The sequence below is a fragment of the Oncorhynchus kisutch genome, linkage group LG9 (genome assembly GCF_002021735.2).
Source record: "Oncorhynchus kisutch isolate 150728-3 linkage group LG9, Okis_V2, whole genome shotgun sequence".
NCBI lineage: Eukaryota > Metazoa > Chordata > Actinopteri > Salmoniformes > Salmonidae > Oncorhynchus > Oncorhynchus kisutch.
Window position 1 is genome coordinate 23,604,765 of NC_034182.2, and position 22,514 is coordinate 23,627,278.

Sequence of the window (22,514 nt, forward strand, 5' to 3'; positions counted from 1 at the left end):
TGAGTAATTACAACACTTGCTTCATTGTACTACATGAATAATTTTTCAGTAATAACATTATTGTAATAATGTGTGCAGCCATTGATTGTCAGAAATGTTAAATTTTTTATTTTATTTACCCTTTATAACATGTGTATTTGTGTGTTTCAGTTGTGGGTGTTCCTCTGGTCATCAACAAGTGAGTGGGGGACTCCGTGGAGCTGCTGGCAGGCTTAGAGAGGGGACATTTCAAATCATTTATTTATTTATTTTTATTTCACCTTTATTTAACCAGGTAGGCTAGTTGAGAACAGGTTCTCATTTACAACTGCGACCTGGCCAAGATAAAGCATAGCAGTGTGAACAGACAACACAGAGTTACACATGGAGTAAACAATTAACAAGTCAATAACACAGTAGAAAAAAATTTGTCTATATACATTGTGTGCAAAAGGCATGAGGAGGTAGGCGAATAATTACAAATATATACACAAATATATTATGCTCCAGTATAACGACATAACACAACATACAGGAACTATTATAATGTAATAAGGCACTTACTTTGATAGAAACGCACACTTTTCCTAAGTTATTATTGGTAACGAAAACACCAATGACTGGGATGCAGGCAACAGACGGGACATGTGGAACACCTCTGTGCAGGACGGGAGATGCGCAAATATCTGCAGACTTGAACTGCACAAACAATTGGGGAGTTATTGGGGAATTTTGGTCCGGATCAGTAATGTAAAAAAAAGAAAAGGCTCCTCAAAAGTAAAAATGACTTTTATGTGAATGAACAAGGAGGCGGAACACACCTCAATTCAAACTGTTGTTAGAAAATACACAACAGCCTATAAATAAGAACAGGCTGCATGCCTTGGTTTGAGGGCAGCGCGGATTAAATGTACTGTTGCATAACAATCACATTCTGGAATGGAGAGAACATTCTAACATCACGTGCATAAAAAAACTCACACTGGGAAGACCGTTGGAGATGTTTGGAACTCATGCATGAAAAGGTTCATCAACCAATCAAACTAATCCAATCTGTTAAGTAGTTCGACTTATTTCACACATTACTGTTTTGGCTGATCCGGTTTATATGATTTAGGCAGTCTCAGTAATCAATCTTCCCTACACCAACAGTCATTCTGAATGCAGGTTGCATGTGATAAAAAGTTCCAATTGTTGGATATCCTAACCCTGGCTGGATTCCAATAGGAATTAAACATCACTTTGCAAGCCAACATAATGTGACTTGTAGGCTTGATGTGGCCTGTAAACCAGGAGTTTCAGGCCAGTGTGTTAGAGTGTCACTAGGCTCTCAGGGGCTTTATGATATATGTAATGCGTTGTCATAATGAGATGAAGATAACATATCCACTTAGACACTCACTTGGTGAAGGCTACAGTACTGAAAGGCTACAGTACTGCTACAGTACTGAAAACCATTCAATACAACAATCATGTCTCTTTCGCTAACAAATACAGTCATGAGAGTTAATTACAATTCACTCTAAATGCAAGGCACTCAACGTATTCAAAAAGGTCAAAACATTTTTTATTCTGTGAACGGCATATTTTGGGAAATGAATTGAATTCCATCTGGTTATTGGGACAGACATGAATACCATTTTGGACATGCGGACGAAAAAAATTAAAACAACAACAATCCACATGTAACAAAGGCTCTCCATCATATACTCTCTGATTACAACCTCATCAATGCCTGGCGAGCCCATAATCCTACAGAGTACACTTTCTATTCCCAGGCAAAACTCAAACTCACTAATCAATGACATGCTATTATCTACATATATTTTCTTTAATCTAGAAAATTGAAATCCGACATATGAGCTTGTGTGATCACAATACCTACTACTGCCTATGACTGATTTCAGAATCTCCTAATTGTAACTAGGCCTTCAAAGAAAGGCATAAGGCCTTATGACATACTGTATATATGAGAATCATCAAAGGGAGAAAGAAGTTAAAGTAAGCAAATAGACAGTAACGTCTAGGCCTATCTACAGAAAGTACACGTGTAAGATGCAGAGCATGCAGAGGGTTCCATATCTATGGGAGGCCCAACCTACGACCACATCCTGTTCAGCTCACAGTACTTTCTGGTAGGGAGACTGGGGGCCTTCTGGGCGTCCAAATGCGATCTTATCATACAGAGTCTGCGGCTACATGTGACAGATAATCAAGAAGAAACTGTTTCAGCATCAAGAAAGGTAGTGACTATTCTCAAAGTAGACTACATGGTCTTCCATTCAATCACAGACATTTGACCATTATGACCATTTATATCTTACCTTGTTCAATCTTGGGATAACCAGATCATTGACAGTTTCATAGATGGATGTTGGGTTTACATGACTGTTTGATCTTGTCTGGAATCAAAATACAGTCCATTACAATACAGTACATACAGCTTTAACACATTCAGATACATAATAACGACAATGTATACTTACATCTCTACTTCTTGTGTTGATCATAACATCAGCATATATTGTTTTGTCAGGTAGATCTGCTGTGTTTCATAAGAACAAAATGTCAACCAATCAGACACATTTTATACAGGATATCAACACATACCCAGGAATTAATGAGGGGTCTCAATCTTTTTCTAGCAAATCCCCCCCAAAAATCTGATCAGCTGAAGAATAATTCTAGAACCACCTGAAATGTCACTTTAAGTATAGCTGAGGGCCCTAAGCTGTACATACCTGTGTTACTTCGTCCCCTGCAATACCACACCGCCACAGCTACAGTGAGGATCAGCACCACAGTGCCTCCCACTGATATTCCGATGTAGATGGAATACCATGTCAGTCCTGTCACATATTGTACAACACACATGATTAGACGATACAATATGATAAAGACTAAATGGCTCTATATCAAATACATCCAATGTAATTACATGCATTACATATTATATTTGACAACATAAGCGTATACGCACACTGAATGTGTATGGAAGGGATTATTATGATATCTAAGTACCTGGGGTGTTTGTGTCATTTCTACACTTTACTGTTGCAAAGGCAGTTTTCCAACTGACTAGGTTGGAGGCGTTGCAATTTACACTGATGTCTCTCTCTGCTGGTGAGAGAGAGAAGTGAATCTGCTGGGCGTCCCCGTAGATCTCATTGTCTCTCTCCCAGGTGTAGGTAAGGTTGGGGTAGCAGGACACGTTGCACACCAGCCGTACCGTACAGGAGTGGTTGGCCAATAGCTTGATGTCTGTCTGGATCACCACCTTGGATATAGGCTCTGACCAACCAGGAGAGAGATAGAGACTCATAATGAGTGTACTAAATGAACCCTACCATAGCCATACCACCAGGAGATAGACGACAGGATAAAACTTCAAAATGTGATGGATTTTTAACAAAGCACGGTGAGTAAGGTCAGTATAAAACCACAAAACCTGTGTTATAGTTTAAAGATCATAAAGAAGAATTATATCAAAATTGGATGCAATAATGGTATTAACAGCCTACCGTGGACCTTCAGAGTGATGGTCTTACTGCCAATCTGACCTTTGTCCTCTTCACCTGTACGTAGAAAATCCCCTGAGTCTTGCAGTGTCAGTTCTCTGACTGTTAAACTGTAGTTTTCGGCGTTCATCTTTAGTCTCCCCTCAAACTGGGATGCAGGTGAATATACAACTTCTGAATTGAATTCTGCAATATCCTTTCCCATAAACTTCCACACCAAGGATTTTATATGTTCTGTCTCTAAGCCTGCCAGCAGCTCCACGGAGTCCCCCACTCTCTTGTTGATGATCAGAGGAACACCCACAACTGAAACATACAAATACACACGTTATTCTGACATCAATCAATGGTTGCACACTATATTACAATGATCTTATTACTGTATAATTATTCATGTAGTACAATGTAGCAAGTGTTGTAATTACTCATTGTTACACTCTAATACTTGTTACAGTGTGCCTACATGAATAATTACACAATAATACACTGCAATGCAACGTCCTACCGAATCAATAATAGATAATAATGGATTAGATTTATATAGGCCATTTCCAGGTTTCATCTATACTGTACATTATACTTTACATATTTTCACTTGATATATTTACGTATCTGAGTGCTTGGGTCCTATTTTACTTCATTAAAGTGAACTCCTCCCCTAAATTCAGTAGAACAGGATGAAATGACAGGAAAAGAGAAGTGGGGGTGGATCTGATAACCCCTCCTCAGCACACAAGTACAACTCCCACTGTGTTAAATGTTTAATAATTCACCTGAAATGTGTCATATACAACGCTGGCGGCATTATAAATACATGTCAGTCTGAAGTAACGAATTATAAACCATTACACGAAAAAACATCTGTCATGAATTAAGGCAAAATAAAGTTACAACTCAATGAGGGGGGATATTTTGGGCATAACTGCAGTTATCCTAGTCCTGCAGTGTATCTTATTATGTAATAAAAACAATCATTTGATACAGTCCCATATCCCCTTAAATGTAATGAATGACAGCCATTAGGCACAGGGTCGTTTGGTCTGTTGCGTTCTAGAAGCACTGCAACAGCTGCTGACCCAACCACACAATCAGCACTCATTCAAAACTGCAGAATACACACATTGTGATATGTTCCTGAATAAAGGTATTATGTAGGTGTTATCAAACAGTAATAAATCAATTGCTTTGAGATATCCAACCAATCACTGATGATTAGGCATGCTTACAGGCAACACACACCATGTAATTTTAATGAATGGCAGCCATTAGGCACAGGGTCTTAAGATCTGTTGCGATCTAGAAGCACTTGTTAGGTTCTTAGACACGGGAGAAGCTTAAACAAGTTGAATTCTTCCCAAAGGGTCAACACAGTTGTAGTCAGACAAAGACATGTTCCCACCATCACAAGTACATATACTCCATCACAAGTATATATATAGTCCTCCTTCTCTCCAATCCTTACATCTTATGGTTCGACAGGAAGAGGGTAATAGGATAATAAACCATTATTCCTCCCTTCAGGGGATCTGACCTGACCTCCTGACCTCAACCCCTCCTTCGCCTAATGCACAGATGTCCATCCCCTTCCCCTATAGCAATCCTGTGACCTCCTCCCGTCCACCAACACATTCCAAAGCCATCTGTCCTTCTACAGAGACCCATTACCTTCTGACATAAAACCCAGTCTCTTTCACTCCTCTATACACTATGCGTGTCTTTCGTATCTCAATTTTCAAAGTTTACCCCGAAACCAACACAATGCAACAGCTACTGACCCAACCACACCATTGGCACTCATTCAAAACTGCAGAATCACTTGTCAGGAAAATAACCTCTCACTCAATGTCAACAAAACTAAGGAGATAATTGTGGACTTCAGGAAACAGCAGAGGGAGCACCCCCCCCTATCCACATCGATGGGACAGTAATGGAGAGGGTAGTAAGTTTTAAGTTCCTCGGCGTACACATCACAGACAAACTGAATTGGTCCACCCACACAGACAGCGTTGTGAAGAAGGCGCAGCAGTGCCTCTTCAACCTCAGGAGGCTGAAGAAATTCGGCTTGTCACCAAAAGCACTCACAAACTTCTACAGATGCACAATCGAGAGCATCCTGTCGGGCTGTATCACCGCCTGGTATGGCAACTGCTCCGCCCACAACCATAAGGCTCTCCAGAGGGTAGTGAGGTCTGCACAACGCATCACCGGGGGCAAACTACCTGCCCTCCAGGACACCTACACCACCCGATGTCACAGGAAGGCCATAAAGATCATCAAGGACAACAACCACCCGAGCCACTGCCTGTTCACCCCGCTATCATCCAGAAGGCGAGGGCAGTACAGGTGCATCAAAGCAGGGACCGAGAGACTGAAAAACTGCTTCTATCTCAAGGCCATCAGACTGTTAAACAGCCACCACTAACATTGAGTGGCTGCTGCCAACACACTGACTCAACTCCAGCCACTTTAATAATGGGAATTGATGGAAACTGATGTAAAATATATCACTAGCCACTTTAAACAATGCTACTTAATATAATGTTTGCATACCCTACATTACTCATCTCATATGTATATGTATATACTGTACTCTATATCATCTACTGCATCTTTATGTAATACATGTATCACTAGCCACTTTAAACTATGCCACTTTGTTTACATACCCTACATTACTCATTTCATATGTATATACTGTACTCGATACCATCTACTGCATCTTGCCTATACCGTTCGGTACCATCACTCATTCATATATCTTTATGTACATATTCTTTAACCCTTTACACTTGTGTGTATATGGTACTAGTTTTGGAATTGTTAGGTTAGATTACTCGTTGGTTATTACTGCATTGTCGGAACTAGAAGCACACGCATTTCGCTACACTCGCATTAACATCTGCTAACCATGTGTATGTGACAAATAAATTTGATTTGATCGTGATATGTTCCTGAATATAGGTATTATGTAGGTGTTATCACACAGTAAAAAAGCAAAAGATTCACTGATGGCAAGGCATTCTACAGTCAATACACACCGTTGCAAAGACCAAAAGGGTAGTTAGAGAAAGCGGTTTTACTAACTTTATAATACAAGAAAGCACATGCAATAGATATACAAAGCATGAACAGGATAAATATATTTTTTTTTTACAGAACTTACCATAGTGGAGGTTGGAGAGTAGGAGAAGCAGTATTCCCTGTTTTGAGAAGCAGAAGAAGGGACCACCAGACATCTCTTTAAGGCTTTGACTGTTTCCTCTGGCTGTATGTCCTTATCTATCACTGTCACTGGTAGCTAGCGGTTGACTAACCGATACACACAGAGAAGGAATAGTAGTGTAGAGAAAGAGCAGAGACGTCCTTTTGATGAAGGCTGCTGTTCTATAAAATTATGATTGTATGTTAGCTGAAAAGGATGTCACATTCTATAGTTGCTCTCTGAAAATAACCCTTCACTCAGCTTGAGAGTTAGACGATGAGACGTGGGTGTGTTTGGGGGTCTGTCACTGTGTTGATCAGTCTGATGGTGGTGGTTTTGGAGCATGTGTTGCCTAGCTGCTGCTGGTTGTGTGGTTAATGGTCGTGGTGTTTCACAGATACCGGTAACTTGTTACTTTATGAGCAAACCACTCAAAGTTGCAGAGAAAGAAAGGGGGCTCGGGGGAAGAGAGAGAGTGAGACAGAGACAGAGAGAGAACGAGAGAAAATGATAGAGAAATAGATACAGAGAAAGAGAGAGAGAGAGAGAGAGAGAGAGAGAGAGAGAGAGAGAGAGAGAGAGAGAGAGAGAGAGAGAGAGAGAGAACAAAAGAGAACAAAAGAGAGAGAATGGGGGGTTAGAGAGAGTGAGTGAGAGAGAGAGAGAGAGAGAACAAAAGAGAACAAAAGAGAGAGAATGGGGGGTTAGAGAGAGTGAGTGAGACAGAGACAGAGAGAGAACGAGAGAAAATGATAGAGAAATAGATACAGAGAGAGAGAGAGAGAGAGAGAGAGAGAGAGAGAACAAAAGAGAACGAAAGAGAGAGAATGGGGGGTTAGAGAGAGTGAGTGAGAGAGAGCAAAAATATCAAAGCAGTTTGTGTGCATTTTCATCTAGGCTTCATATGCCTGCAGACGTGTTTGCATGACTTCTTCTGCATGCTCATAGGTCAGTGTGACTGGGGAACATGAAACACCCGCCAACTTTTTCTGAAGGTACTGGGTCCCAGGTTACTGACAAAGGCCCCCCTTCTATGTTTCAGGCAACATCTTGTGGTGATGTCACTTTCTCCGTGGCGACCTGTTTTATTTTATCAGGAGCAGTGACAATGACCTGGCTGCCGGCTGTCTGTCTGACCACATACACATAAACACATAGACACAGGAACCCCCTAACTGGAACAGTGACCTTCCAGACCATGCAGGGACACTGGAAATAGCAGTCAGAGTCATACACCACTAATGTCATCATTCGTCGGGACCTGTCTGTAGGATGAGGAGGCAATATGGGAGAACAGGTAGTCATTCATACGTAGGTTACTAGCTCCTCAGAACTCCTGCAGAGTAAATTACATCATAAAACTGAGAAGAATTGTTCTCTTCAGACACAATCTTCCCCAAAAAGTAATTCTGAAAATCTCAATGGGTCTTCAGCTGATGGGGTACGGCATTTGAACTTTGCTCATGGGGCATTTATGTTATAGTCTTCAAGATTCAATGGGTAGATGTAATTAAGTCCAAAAACCGATGTAGAAATAGCAGATTGTCCCTTTAACTCACACATTGTGGAGCATAAGATCTCTACTAGGCTGAAAGGAGGTTTGACCAAATTAGGTTGTATGGAAAAGTTGATGATGACAATATCCATTTACTGTAAGAAAGCACTCATACCATCTGGTGGATAAAAAAAATGCTTATTAAAAAAGCACAATGCAAATATATTGTAAAAGTACAGGCCATTAGAAGAAAACGTGAATAATACTTGTAATATTTAGGAAATTCATATACAAATATGGTAGTCTATCATCTGAATTACAGATATAATAAATCAAAGACAGTAGGTTTTAATAAAGGTACACAAAAAAAAACATTACAATGCAATACACAATACATGTAAGGGGTGCGTACTGGTGGCAGAGAAAAACTGTGTTTACAACGGCACAGTTTAAAAAAAAAAAAAACCTGGAAACAGAACAATATATCAATGGGTATAAAAGCCATCGCACACCAGAATAACGTGCACAAGCACTTATAATAAACAATTCCGGACAAGGACATGGGGGGGAACAGAGGGTTAAATACACAACATGTAATCATGGAATTGAAACCAGGTGTGTGGGAAGACAATATAAGACAAATGGAAAATGAAAAGTGGATCGATGATGGCTAGAAGACCGGCGACGCCGACCGCCGAACGTCGCCCGAACAAGGAGAGGAACCAACTTCGGCGGAAGTTGTGACAATACAAAGCAGATACAATTACTGTAGCTGCAGATAAGATCCATCATCACTACACCTTATAATAAAAAAATCTGTTACAGGGAAACACATTACAGTGAAACACATTAAAAAACCATGCTAAAGTATAATATATCTGTTGGTAAATAAAATAAGAATAAATCCTTAATGTACAATATGTTATTGTGTGTGTATGTGTGTGTTTGCTTGTGTTCGTTGAATGTGCATAATCCATGTTCCTGTGTTCCTTCTGCTCCTCCGCTGATGGTGTGTCCCTCCATCCCTCCATTGTTCCATCTGTCCATCCCTTCATACCCCAATCTTTCCAATCGTCCATCCATCCCTCCATCTTTCCAACCCTTCATCCTTCCATCCTTCCCTCACTCCATCCCTCCATATTTCCATCCCTCCATCCTTTTATCCCTCTATCCCTCCATCCCTGACCCCTTCAAGGACGTGCAACATATCACAACACAAAGTTGTTTAGGACATGCAATCAAACTAAGAGAAATAGTTTAAATATATACATTATACTTTCATATCAGATAATTAGTTCCATATTAGTATCACATTAAATAACAATAGCATATGGCTATTAGTCTTACCTGAGGCTGTACCTGGCTTCACTAAATCTGCCTCAGGTGGGGTTTCTGTTTCTGTCAGGGGTGAGGATAAAACATCAGAATAATAAAAACCAGTTATATACAGAATATTATACAGCTAGTCAACATGGGGTCAGAGGTGTGAGGTTATGATAGGGGGAATGTGGAAGGAGGGATGTCCAGTCTTATCTTCCTTCTTCTTGGCTTGGCCTTCTGTTCAAGGTCAACATCAGCATAGGTCTCATCAAAGATTTGGCACGGGAGCAGAAGGCAGACGTTTTACGTGCCCCTAACCGATTGTTTTTTAAGTTTTTTATCTTCCTCGTCGGTAACTTTTTTTTAAACAAATTTTGTACATAATGTTGCCGCTACCGTCTCTTATGACCGAAAATAACTTCTAGACATCAGGACTGTGATTACCCACCATAGACTAGCAGAATCCTTCTTTCAAGACTCTGACGAGCTCGAGGCGGAGGATATACGGCTCCCTCGGGAACAGGCACGACCCCCACGATCTGCGTGAAGAGGAGGCGGAGAAAGAGAGGCCGGAGAGCAGGCTGCCTGCTGAGAATTCGAATGCAATCTAATAAACCCTACTTCTCTCAATTCTGCTAGCAAACGTGCAATCTTTGGACAAAAAAATCGACGAGTTACGGGGAAGATTTAACTACCAACGGGACATTAAAATCTTGGCCTCCTATACTCCACACACAGAGACGCGTACTAAGCTCTCCCTCGCCATCCATTTGGCAAATCGACCATAATTCCATCCTCCTGATTCCTGCTTACATGCAAACATGAAAGCAGGAAGCACCAGTGACTAGAGCAATAAAAAAGTGGTCAGATGAAGCAGATGCTAAGACTGTTTGGCTAGCACAGACTGGAATATGAGGAGTACACCACATCTGTCATTGGCTTCATCAATAAGTGCATCGATGACATCGTCCCACAGTGACCGTACGTACAGTGCCTTGCGAAAGTATTCGGCCCCCTTGAACTTTGCGACCGTTTGCCACATTTCAGGCTTCGAACATAAAGATATAAAACTGTATTTTTTTGTGAAGAATCAACAACAAGTGGGACACAATCATGAAGTGGAACGACATTTATTGGATATTTCAAACTTTTTTAACAAATCAAAAACTGAAAAATTGGGCGTGCAAAATTATTCAGCCCCCTTAAGTTAATAAAGTACATACACCAACCAGAAGCCATGGATTACAGGCAACATCCGCACTGAGCTAAAGGGTAGAGCTGCCGCTTTCAAGAAGCGGGACTTACATGCTTATAAGAAATCCCGCTATGCCCTCCGAAGAACCATCAAACAGGCAAAGTGTCATTACAGGGCTGAGTCGTACTGCACTCTGACGCTCGTCGGATGTGGCAGGGCTTGCAAACCATTACAGACTACAAAGGGAAGAACAGCAAAGAGCTGCCCAGTGACACAAGCCTACCAGATGAGCTAAACTACTTCTATGCTCGCTTCGAGGCAAATAACACTGAAACATGCATGAGAGCACCAGTTGTGCTGGAAGACCTTTAGACAGGTCAACATTCTCAAGGCCGCAGAGCCAGATGGATTATCAGGATGTGTACTGACATTTTCAACCTCTCCCTGTCTGAGTCTGTAATACCAATATGTAATACCAATATGTTTTAAGCAGACCACCATAGTGGAATGAAGTCCATAGTGGAATGAAGTGCATGAAGTGCTTTGAAAGGCTGGTCATGGCTCACATCAACACCATCATCCCAGAAACCCTAGACCCATTCCAATTTGCATACCACCCCAACAGATGATGCAATCTCTGTTGCACTCCACACTGCCCTTTCCCACATGGACAAAAGGAACACCTATGTGAGAATGTTATTCATTGACTACAGCTCAGCGTTCAACACCATAGTGCCCTCAAAGCCCCATCAATCAGCCCCTCCCCCTCCCACACACACACATCTACATAGATATGTTTGTTATTGTGCTGTTATGGTTGAATTTACATTTGTCTGTTTATCTGATGTGAATCAGGGCTATTGTGTGTGTGTGTGTGTGTGTGTGTGTGTGTGTGTGTGTGTGTGTGTGTGTGTGTGTGTGTGTGTGTGTGTGTGTGTGTGTGTGTGTGTGTGTGTGTGTGTGTGTGTGTGTGAGTGCGTGCGTGCGTGCGTGTGTGCGTGCGTGCGTGTGTATATATGTTGTGTGGTTTGTGTGTGTGTGTACGTCAGAAGCAGAGCTGTGTGGAAATTATTACCACTTACCCCTTCTGTTCAGGCCTGTAACTACACCACATTCTTGTGGATCACAATATAGAAACTAATATGGTGATTGGTCCATAGCAACAACATAACCCCTCAGTCTACTGGGTTCGCCCTCTTATTCCTTCCTCTCTCTATGTCATCATATTAGTTCAAACATGGACCACTTCTGTATGGGTTCATATCAATAGAAGTCAAATCTGGATGTGGTTTACAGAAGACTGACAGCAATATTTTCCAAGCAATACAATGATGTTGGGAATCAGGACTTTTGTTTGACGTATGAGATTTAATACAACATTTAAAATCCAAAATACAACACACCCTATGTTGTCTTACGTCAGTTGGCGTCACTGCTATGCGATCACTGTGCGAAATCATTGCGCTGTCTGACGTAAGACAATAAACACCCTCTTTGTTCAAGTTCCATAGTGGAATACTAATCTGGCTCCTATAACTACTGTAAAAATACAATTTTACAAAAAACATAGAGACATAGAAGTGAAAATTCTGTAAAATGTATATAAAAATAAGCCTTAATTGAATTAAAAACAAACAATAAATGTGCCAATTTAGCTGTTAAAGTGGTATTAGCAGGTCTGTTAAAGTGGTATTAGCAGGTCGGCCAACCAAGTATAAACCCAGTAAACCACACAGCAGCCTGGGCAGCACAGAGATGGAGACAATGGAACCTGGAGGGACTATTGTAACAAATGTTTAACCATCAAGACACACACACACACACACACACAGCTCTTCTCACCTCTCACTGTCACCCAGCTCTCTGGTGATTCTCCTTCACTATATTTACACTTGTAGGAGCCTTCATCTGACTTGGATACTGCAGGGATGGTTCTCTCCATTGGTCTCATTCCCGATGAGTACTCCATCTTTGTAGAAATCAGCCGTGCGGTTCGGGTTTGTTTCCTGATATCTATTTGTACAGCGCAGAGTCACAGAGTCTCCCTTAGTCATGGGATAGGCAGGGCTCTCCAGGATCACAACACCAGCTGTGTAACATAATACATAATTCTGTAAATCTGAAGTAATCCTTCACAATATATGAACATTTTATTAGCTTGTATTTTCTGAGATGCAAACATTCAGTTACAGAATTAAACATCATTATCATACATTGAAATATAAAAAATGTTAGTGAGTGTTCTAAAATAGACTTATACCCTGACTACACCGCTTGTGTGCGCGAGCGTTGCAAAAGAAATGTAGAAATCTATATTATTCAATTAATTGCACCCACACTGCTCGCACACGTCAATTAGCATCTGCGTTGCCAAGGGCTAAAATAGAAGTCAGTTTTATGTGTGACACAGATCACGCTGCAAGTCCTGCCTCTCCCATCTCCTCATTGGTTTATAGAAGCAGATACCCACGTGCCATTTCCTCATTGGTTATACCCACATGTGTGATTGAAAGATGAACTGTGTTGTCGGTCATCATGGTTATACTATGAAAGTGTAGAGGCCAATCACCATATACGTTTAAAGAAGAAAAAGCCTGGAAGGAGGAGAGATGACTAGAAATTATTTGGTTGACCATTTTATGTGTGGATTAATTATTGGAGTAGAGCACCTTGTGCATTTCAGGTCAAATAATAACGCAATGTTTATATCCCAGGACAAATTATCTAGCAACAGCAAGCTAGCTAAATAGGACAAATTAGCTAGCAAGTGCAAGCTATATAGCTAAATTGCCATAAATGTTTAATGCTTTTCAACCTGTCCCAAAATTAATGTAATTGGTTCAGAGTTTGTTTTATATATTAACCTGCGTGTCATGATCGCATTTGGTGTGGGGGGACAAAATAAATGTATGCACGATGGGGCATGTGCGCACGTTCTGGTGTGAACAGCCGGTGTCTTCCACCATGGCCTGGTCATCGCTCAGTTCTGCAGAACATCCACAAATATGACATAATTGGTTACAGTAAGCTAAAATAATCTATTTTCTTTCAATATGAAATGACATTACTGTAACATTGGCCAACAATCACTGAGTAACATAGGCCAACTGATATGTCAGACTGCAGTATACTGCAGTATACATACATAACGAGCATAGTGTAGATGTTAGGTAACTTACCGGTTCTCATTGCTGAATGTACGGATGATAGATGCAACAGTGTAGCGGCTCAGGTTGGGCTGAAATCTTGATTTATTGATACAAGTAGCACGTGCCGGCAGTCAATCACGTAACCTCTTACTCCCACTCTGGGCCAACCACTGTCGGTTAGGGGCTCGTAAGTAAAGGCCTTTTGGTTTTCAACCAGAGATTGAGTTGTGAGACTCTGCTGGAGAGCTCATCACTCCCCTCACCTGGGAGGGGGCAATAGGTCACATAGCAACAACTTACACACTCAGTCCACTGGATCTGCCCTCTTATTCCTTCCTCTCTCAATGTTATCATATTGGTACAGACTTGGTCCACATCTCTATGGGTTCATATAAGTATAAGTCAACTTAGCATGTGGTTTACAGAAGACTGAGAGCACTATGGTGCATAGAGATGTTGTTAGAAAGTGTTGCTTTACACAATAAGAAGTGTTTAGGAATGTTCAAGATGTAAAAGCATTGTTTCAACTCAGCAATACAGACCGTAAAAAGGAATTTGTCCTTGAATTGAATTACATTTTAAAGAAATACAATGATGTGGGGATTCATCACCTTCTATTTGACATATGAGAATTAATACAGTATAGAAAAATACAACAGACACCCCATATACAGTACCAGTCAAAGGTTTGGACACATCTACTCATTCCAGTTTTTCAAAAGTTTTTTAAAACAATTTTCTACATAGTATAATAGTGCAGATGTCTTCACTATAATACTATGAAAAATATGGAATCATGTAGTAACCAAAAAAGTGTTAAACTGTTGTGACTAGGGGGCAGTATTGTCATTTTTGGAAAAATAACGTTCCCAAATTAAATGGGATATTTTGTCAGGACAAGATGCTAGAATATGCATATAATTTACAGCTTAGGGTAAGAAACACTCTAAAGTTTCCAAAACTGTAAAAATATTGTCTGTGAGTATAACAGAACTGATATTGCAGGCGAAAGCCTGAGAAATCCAATCCGCAAGTGTCTCATGTTTTGAATGCTCTGTGTTCCGATGCATCCCTATTGCGCAGTGAATAGGCTATCAACCAGATTTTCTATGTATTCCCCAAGGTGTCTACAGCATTGTGACATAGTTTCACGCCTTTATGTTGAAGAATAAGCGTAAGCGGCTACATTGCGCAAGTGGTCACCTGATGGCTCTCAGAGTGATTCTTGCGTAAAATACAGAGGTAGCCATTTTTTCTCTCGCTCCTACTGAAAAACCAATTGTCCCGGGGGATATATTATCAAATAAATATTTGAAAAACACCTTGAGGATTGATGATAAACAACGTTTGCCATGTTTCTGTCGATATTATGGCGCAAATTTTGTCGTGACCGCGATTTCCGGTCGATTTCTCAGCCAAACGTGAAGAACAAACGGAGCTATTTCGCCTACAAAAATAATATTTTGGGAAATAAGGAACATTTGCTATCTAACTGGGAGTCTCATGAGTGAAAACATCCAAAGCTCATCAAAGGTAAACGATTTAATTTGATTGCTTTTCTGGTTTTCGTGACCAAGTTACCTGCTGCTAGCTGGACATAATGCTATGCTAGGCTATCGATAAACTTACACAAATGCTTGTTTAGCTTTGGCTGTAAAGCATATTTTGAAAATCTGAGATGACATGGTGATTAACAAAAGGCTAAGCTGTGTTTCAATATATTTCACTTGTGATTTCATGAATAGGAATATTTTCTAATAATATTTATGTCCGTTGCGTTATGCTAATTAGTGTCAGATGATGACAACGATCCCATTCACGGGATGGGAATTACAACAAGTTAAACAAATCAAAATATATTTTAGATGCTTCAAAGTAGCCACTCTTTGCCTTGATGACAGCTTTACACACTCTTGGCATTCTCTCAACAAGCTTCATAAGGAATGCTTTTCCAACAGTCTTGAAGGAATTCCAACACATGCTGAGCACTTGTTGGCAGCTTTTCCTTCACTCTGCGGTTCAACTCATCCCAAACCATCAAGACTGGGTTCAGGTCGGATGATTGTGGAGGCAAGTACATCTGAAGCAGCACTCCATCACTATCTTTCTTGGTCAAATAGCCCTTACACAGCCTGGAGGTGTGATTTGGGTTATTGTCCCACTAAGAACAAACCAGATAGGATGGCGTATCGCTGCAGAATGCTGTGGTAGCCGTGCTGGTCAAGTGTGCCTTGAAATCTAAATAAATCACTGACAGCGTCATCAGCAAATCAACCCCACACCATCACACCTCCACCATGCTTCACGGTGGGGACCACATATGCGGAGATCATCCATTCACCTACTCTGTGTCTCATAAAAGACACGGCTGTTGGCCGAAAAATCTGAAGTTTGGACTCATCGGACTAAAGGACAGATTTCCACTGGTCTAATGTCCATTGCTCGTGTTTCTTGGCCCAAGCAAGTCTCTTCTTCGTATCAGTGTTCTTTAGTAGAGGTTTCTTTGCAGCAATTCGACCATGAAGGCCTGATTCACTCTGATTCCTCTGAACAGTTGATGTTGAGATGTGTTTGTTACTTGAACTCTGTGAAGCATTTATTTGCAGCAGAGGTAACTCTGGGTCTTCCTTTCCTGTGGCGGTCCTCACAAGAAGCAGTTTCACCATAGTGCTTGTTGGCTTTTGCGACTGCACTTAAAGAAACTTTTAAAGTTCTTGAAATTTTCCGGATTGACTGAGCTTTATGTCTTGGATAGAAAACACAAGTTTCTAAAACTGTTAAAATAATGTCTGTGAGTATAACAGAACTGATATGGCAGGCGAAACCCCGTGGACAAACCATTAAAAAAAATAAGATTCAGCCTACCACTATTTTCCATGGCTGTCACTTTTATTATAATGCGAAGTCCTCCCAGATTGCAGTTCCTAGGGCTTCCACTAGATGTCAACAGTCTTTAGAAAGAGTTTCAGGCTGGTTTTTGGAAAAATGAGCCAGAAATTGTCATTTTCTAGGTGGCCCATTTTGGCTGTAGTGTTTCCAAGCGCGTGAATGAGAGCGCGTTCTGTGGTATTTTTCTCCGTTTAAAGACAATAATGATTCTCCGTCTTAAATTTTATCGTTTATTTACAAATTAGGGTACCTAAGGTTTGATTATAAACGTTGTTTGACTTGTTTGGAAAAGTTTATTAGTAACGTTTGGGATTCATTTTGTATGCATTTTGATGGAGGGAAACTGGGTGGTTTATTGACTGAAGTGCGCCAGCTAAACTGAGTTTTTATGGATATAAAGAATGACATTATAAAACAAAAGGACCATTTGATGTAACTGGGACCTTTTGGAGTGCCAACAGAAGAAGATCATCAAAGGTAAGGCATTTATTATAGCGCTATTTCTGACTTTCGTGTCGCACCTGCCTGGTTGAAATATGTTTTTCATGGTTTTGAATGCGGGGCGCTGTCCTCAGATAATCGCATGGTGTGCTTTTGCCGTAAAGCCTTTTAAAAATCTGACACAGCGGCTGGATTAACAAGAAGTTAAGCATTAACCTCTAGTGACTCCCCATCCCGCATGAGGGAGCGTGATCATCGACTGACACTAATTAGCATAACGCAACGGACATAAATATTCCTAGAAAATATTCCTATTCATGAAAATCACAAGTGAAATATATTGAAACACAGCTTAGCCTTTTGTTAATCACCCTGTTATCTCAGATTTTCAAAATATGCTTTACAGCCAAAGCTAGACAAGCATTTGTGTAAGTTTATCGATAGCCTAGCATAGCATTTGGTTCCAGCTAGCAGCAGGTAACTTGGTCACGGAAATCAGAAAAGCAATCAAAATTAATTAAAACGTTTACCTTTGATGAGCTTCAGATGTTTTCACTCACGAGACTACCAGTTAGATAGCAAATGTTCCTTTTTTCCAAAAATATTATTTTTGCAGGCGAAATAGCTTCGTTTGTTCTTCATGTTTGGCTGAGAAATCGCTCTTCAAATTCACCGGATGTTGGCCAGGTGTGACGCTACCGTCCCACCTGCCCATAAGAAGTTAAAGTATTGATGAACTGTCTTTTCTCTTTGCTTATTTGAGTTGTTCTTCCCATAATATGGACTTGGTCTTTTACCAAATAGGGCTATCTTCTGTATACCACCCCTACCTTGTCACAACACAACAGATTGGCTCAAACACATTACGAAGGAAAGTAATTCTACAAGGACTTTTAACAATGCTGACCTGTTACTTGAAATGCATTCCAAGTGACTACTTCATGAAGCTGGTTGAGAGAATGCCAAGAGTGTGCAATGCTTTCATCTCAAAGATAAAATATATTTAGATTTGTTTAACACATTTTGGGTTACTACATGATTCCATATGTGTTATTTCATAGTTTTGAAGGCTTAACTGTTATTCTACATTGTAGAAAATAGCAAAAGTAAAGAAAAACCCTTGAATGAGTAAGTGTGTCCTAACCTTTGACTGGTGCTGCATATAAAACATAGCAAAATCAGGTTTTTACCGTACAAGAGTGGTTGGCCAATAGTTTGATGTCTGTCTGGATCGCCACCGTGGATATAGGCTCTGACCAACCAGGGGAGACATAGAGACTCATAATCAGTCTTCTACCATAGCCATACCACCAGGAGATTGGTGGGTAAGGTCAGTATGAAACCACAAAATCTGTGTTATAGTTTAAAGATCATCAGCCATGGTTATGGATATAAATGAGAATTATATCAAAATAGGATGCAAAAATGTTATTAACAGCCTACCGTGGACCTTCAGAGTGATGGTCTTACTGCCAATCTGACATTTGTCCCCTTCACCTGTCATAGTTTAGATCCCCTGAATCTTGTCAGTTCTCTGACTGTTAAACTGAAGTTTTGGTGTTCATCTTTAGTCTCCCCTCGAACTGGGATCCAGGTGAATATACAACTTCTGATTTGAATTCTGCAATATCATTTCACACATAATTCTGACATCAATGGATGGTTGCACACTATATTACAATGATCTTATTACTGTGTAATTATTCATGTAGTACGATGTAGCAAGTGTTTTAATTACTCATTGTTACACTCTAATACTTGTTACAGTGTGACTGTAATACTTGTTACAGTGTGCCTACAAGAATAATTACACAATAATGAACTGTAATGCAAAGTCCTATCTATTCAATAATAGATTATAATGGATTGGATTTATATAGCGCATTTCCAGGTTTCATTTATGCTGTTCGTGGCACTTTGCATATTTTCACTTTATATATTTACGTATCTGAGTGTGTGGGTCCTTTTTAACTTCATTAAAGTCCACTCCTCCCCCACATTCAGTAGAACAGGATGAGATGACAGGAAAAGAGAAGTGGGGGTGGATCTGATAACCAAATCAAATCAAATCAAATCAAATTTATTTATATAGCCCTTCGTACATCAGCTGATATCTCAAAGTGCTGTACAGAAACCCAGCCTAAAACCCCAAACAGCAAGCAATGCAGGTGTAGAAGCACAGTGGCTAGGAAAAACTCCCTAGAAAGGCCAATACCTAGGAAGAAACCTAGAGAGGAACCAGGCTATGTGGGGTGGCCAGTCCTCTTCTGGCTGTGCCGGGTGGAGATTATAACAGAACATGGCCAAGATGTTCAAATGTTCATAAATGACCAGCATGGTCGAATAATAATAAGGCAGAACAGTTGAAACTGGAGCAGCAGCACAGTCAGGTGGAAGTTGAAACTGGAGCAGCAGCATGGCCAGGTGGACTGGGGACAGCAAGGAGTCATCATGTCAGGTAGTCCTGGGGCATGGTCCTAGGGCTCAGGTCAGTTGAAACTGGAACAGCAGCATGGCCAGGTGGACTGGGGACAGCAAGGAGTCATCATGTCAGGTAGTCCTGGGGCATGGTCCTAGGGCTCAGGTCCTCCGAGAGAGAAAAAGAAAGAGAGAAGGAGAGAATTAGAGAACGCACACTTAGATTCACACAGGACACCGAATAGGACAGGAGAAGTACTCCAGATATAACAAACTGACCCCAGCCCCCCGACACATAAACTACTGCAGCATAAATACTGGAGGCTGAGACAGGAGGGGTCAGGAGACACTGTGGCCCCATCCGAGGACACCCCCGGACAGGGCCAAACAGGAAGGATATAACCCCACCCACTTTGCCAAAGCACAGCCCCCACACCACTAGAGGGATATCTTCAACCACCAACTTACCATCCTGAGACAAGGCTGAGTATAGCCCACAAAGATCTCCGCCACGGCACAACCCAAGGGGGGGGCGCCAACCCAGACAGGACGACCACAACAGTGAATCAACCCACTCAGGTGACGCACCCCCTCCAGGGACGGCATGAGAGAGCCCCAGCAAGCCAGTGACTCAGCACCTGTAATAGGGTTAGAGGCAGAGAATCCCAGTGGAAAGAGGGGAACAGGCCAGGCAGAGACAGCAAGGGCGGTTCGTTGCTCCAGAGCCTTTCCGTTCACCTTCCCACTCCTGGGCCAGTCTACACTCAATCATATGACCCACTGAAGAGATGAGTCTTCAGTAAAGACTTAAAGGTTGAGACCGAGTTTGCGTCTCTGACATGGGTAGGCAGACCGTTCCATAAAAATGGAGCTCTATAGGAGAAAGCCCTGCCTCCAGCTGTTTGCTTAGAAATTCTAGGGACAATTAGGAGGCCTGCGTCTTGTGACCGTAGCGTACGTGTAGGTATGTACGGCAGGACCAAATCAGAGAGATAGGTAGGAGCAAGCCCATGTAATGCTTTGTAGGTTAGCAGTAAAACCTTGAAATCAGCCCTTGCTTTGACAGGAAGCCAGTGTAGAGAGGCTAGCACTGGAGTAATATGATCAAATTTTTTGGTTCTAGTCAGGATTCTAGCAGCCGTATTTAGCACTAACTGAAGTTTATTTAGTGCTTTATCCGGGTAGCCGGAAAATAGAGCATTGCAGTAGTCTAACCTAGAAGTGACAAAAGCATGGATTAATTTTTCTGCATCATTTTTGGACAGAAAGTTTCTGATTTTTGCAATGTTACGTAGATGGAAAAAAGCTGTCCTCGAAATGGTCTTGATATGTTCTTCAAAAGAGAGATCAGGGTCCAGAGTAACGCCGAGGTCCTTCACAGTTTTATTTGAGACGACTGTACAACCATTAAGATTAATTGTCAGATTCAACAGAAGATCTCTTTGTTTCTTGGGACCTAGAACAAGCATCTCTGTTTTGTCCGAGTTTAATAGTAGAAAGTTTGCAGCCATCCACTTCCTTATGTCTGAAACACATGCTTCTAGCGAGGGCAATTTTGGGGCTTCACCATGTTTCATTGAAATGTACAGCTGTGTGTCATCCGCATAGCAGTGAAAGTTTACATTATGTTTTCGAATAACATCCCCAAGAGGTAAAATATATAGTGAAAACAATAGTGGTCCTAAAACGGAACCTTGAGGAACACCGAAATTTACAGTTGATTTGTCAGAGGACAAACCATTCACAGAGACAAACTGATATCTTTCCGACAGATAAGATCTAAACCAGGCCAGAACATGTCCGTGTAGACCAATTTGGGTTTCCAATCTCTCCAAAAGAATGTGGTGATCGATGGTATCAAAAGCAGCACTAAGGTCTAGGAGCACGAGGACAGATGCAGAGCCTCGGTCCGATGCCATTAAAATGTAATTTACCACCTTCACAAGTGCCGTCTCAGTGCTATGATGGGGTCTAAAACCAGACTGAAGCATTTCGTATACATTGTTTGTCTTCAGGAAGGCAGTGAGTTGCTGCGCAACAGCCTTCTCAACATTTTTTGAGAGGAATGGAAGATTCGATATAGGCCGATAGTTTTTTATATTTTCTGGGTCAAGGTTTGGCTTTTTCAAGAGAGGCTTTATTACTGCCACTTTTAGTGAGTTTGGTACACATCCAGTGGATAGAGAGCCGTTTATTATGTTCAACATAGGAGGGCCAAGCACAGGAAGCAGCTCTTTCAGTAGTTTAGTTGGAATAGGGTCCAGTATGCAGCTTGAAGGTTTAGAGGCCATGATTATTTTCATAATTGTGTCAAGAGATATAGTACTAAAACACTTGAGCGTCTCTTGATCCTAGGTCCTGGCAGAGTTGTGCAGACTCAGGACAACTGAGGTTTGGAGGAATACGCAGGTTTAAAGAGGAGTCCGTAATTTGCTTTCTAATAATCATAATCTTTTCCTCAAAGAAGTTCATGAATTTATCACTGCTAAAGTGAAAGTCATCCTCTCTTGGGGAATGCTGCTTTTTAGTTAGCTTTGATACAGTATTAAAAAGGAATTTCGGATTGTTCTTATTTTCCTCAATTAAGTTAGAAAAATAGGATGATCGAGCAGCAGTAAGGGCTCTACGGTACTGCACGGTACCGTCCTTCCAAGCTAGTCGGAAGACTTCCAGTTTGGTGTGGCGCCATTTCCGTTCCAATTTTCTGGAAGCTTGCTTCAGAGCTCGGGTATTTTCTGTGTACCAGGGAGCTAGTTTCTTATGAGACATTTTTTTAGTTTTTAGGGGTGCAACTGCATCTAGGGTATTGCGCAAGGTTAAATTGAGATCCTCAGTTAGGTGGTTAACTGATTTTTGTCCTCTGGCGTCCTTGGGTAGGCAGAGGGAGTCTGGAAGGGCATCAAGGAAT

At 41.1% G+C, this 22,514-nt stretch overlaps 1 protein-coding gene across 1 annotated transcript; it reads right to left on the minus strand.

The window, feature by feature from the left end:
• Positions 1–1,524: 1,524 nt before the first annotated feature.
• On the minus strand, positions 1,525–7,092 carry LOC109896922 (SLAM family member 8-like). The gene is made up of 7 exons (XM_020491378.2): positions 6,661–7,092; positions 3,501–3,803; positions 3,001–3,270; positions 2,721–2,828; positions 2,466–2,524; positions 2,304–2,381; positions 1,525–2,174 (listed from the first exon to the last, which is right to left on the minus strand). The coding sequence occupies exons 1-7, from the start codon at positions 6,731–6,733 to the stop codon at positions 2,100–2,102; spliced, it is 966 nt and encodes a 321-aa protein (XP_020346967.2). The 5' UTR covers positions 6,734–7,092; the 3' UTR covers positions 1,525–2,099.
• Between the last annotated feature and the right edge of the window lie 15,422 nt (positions 7,093–22,514).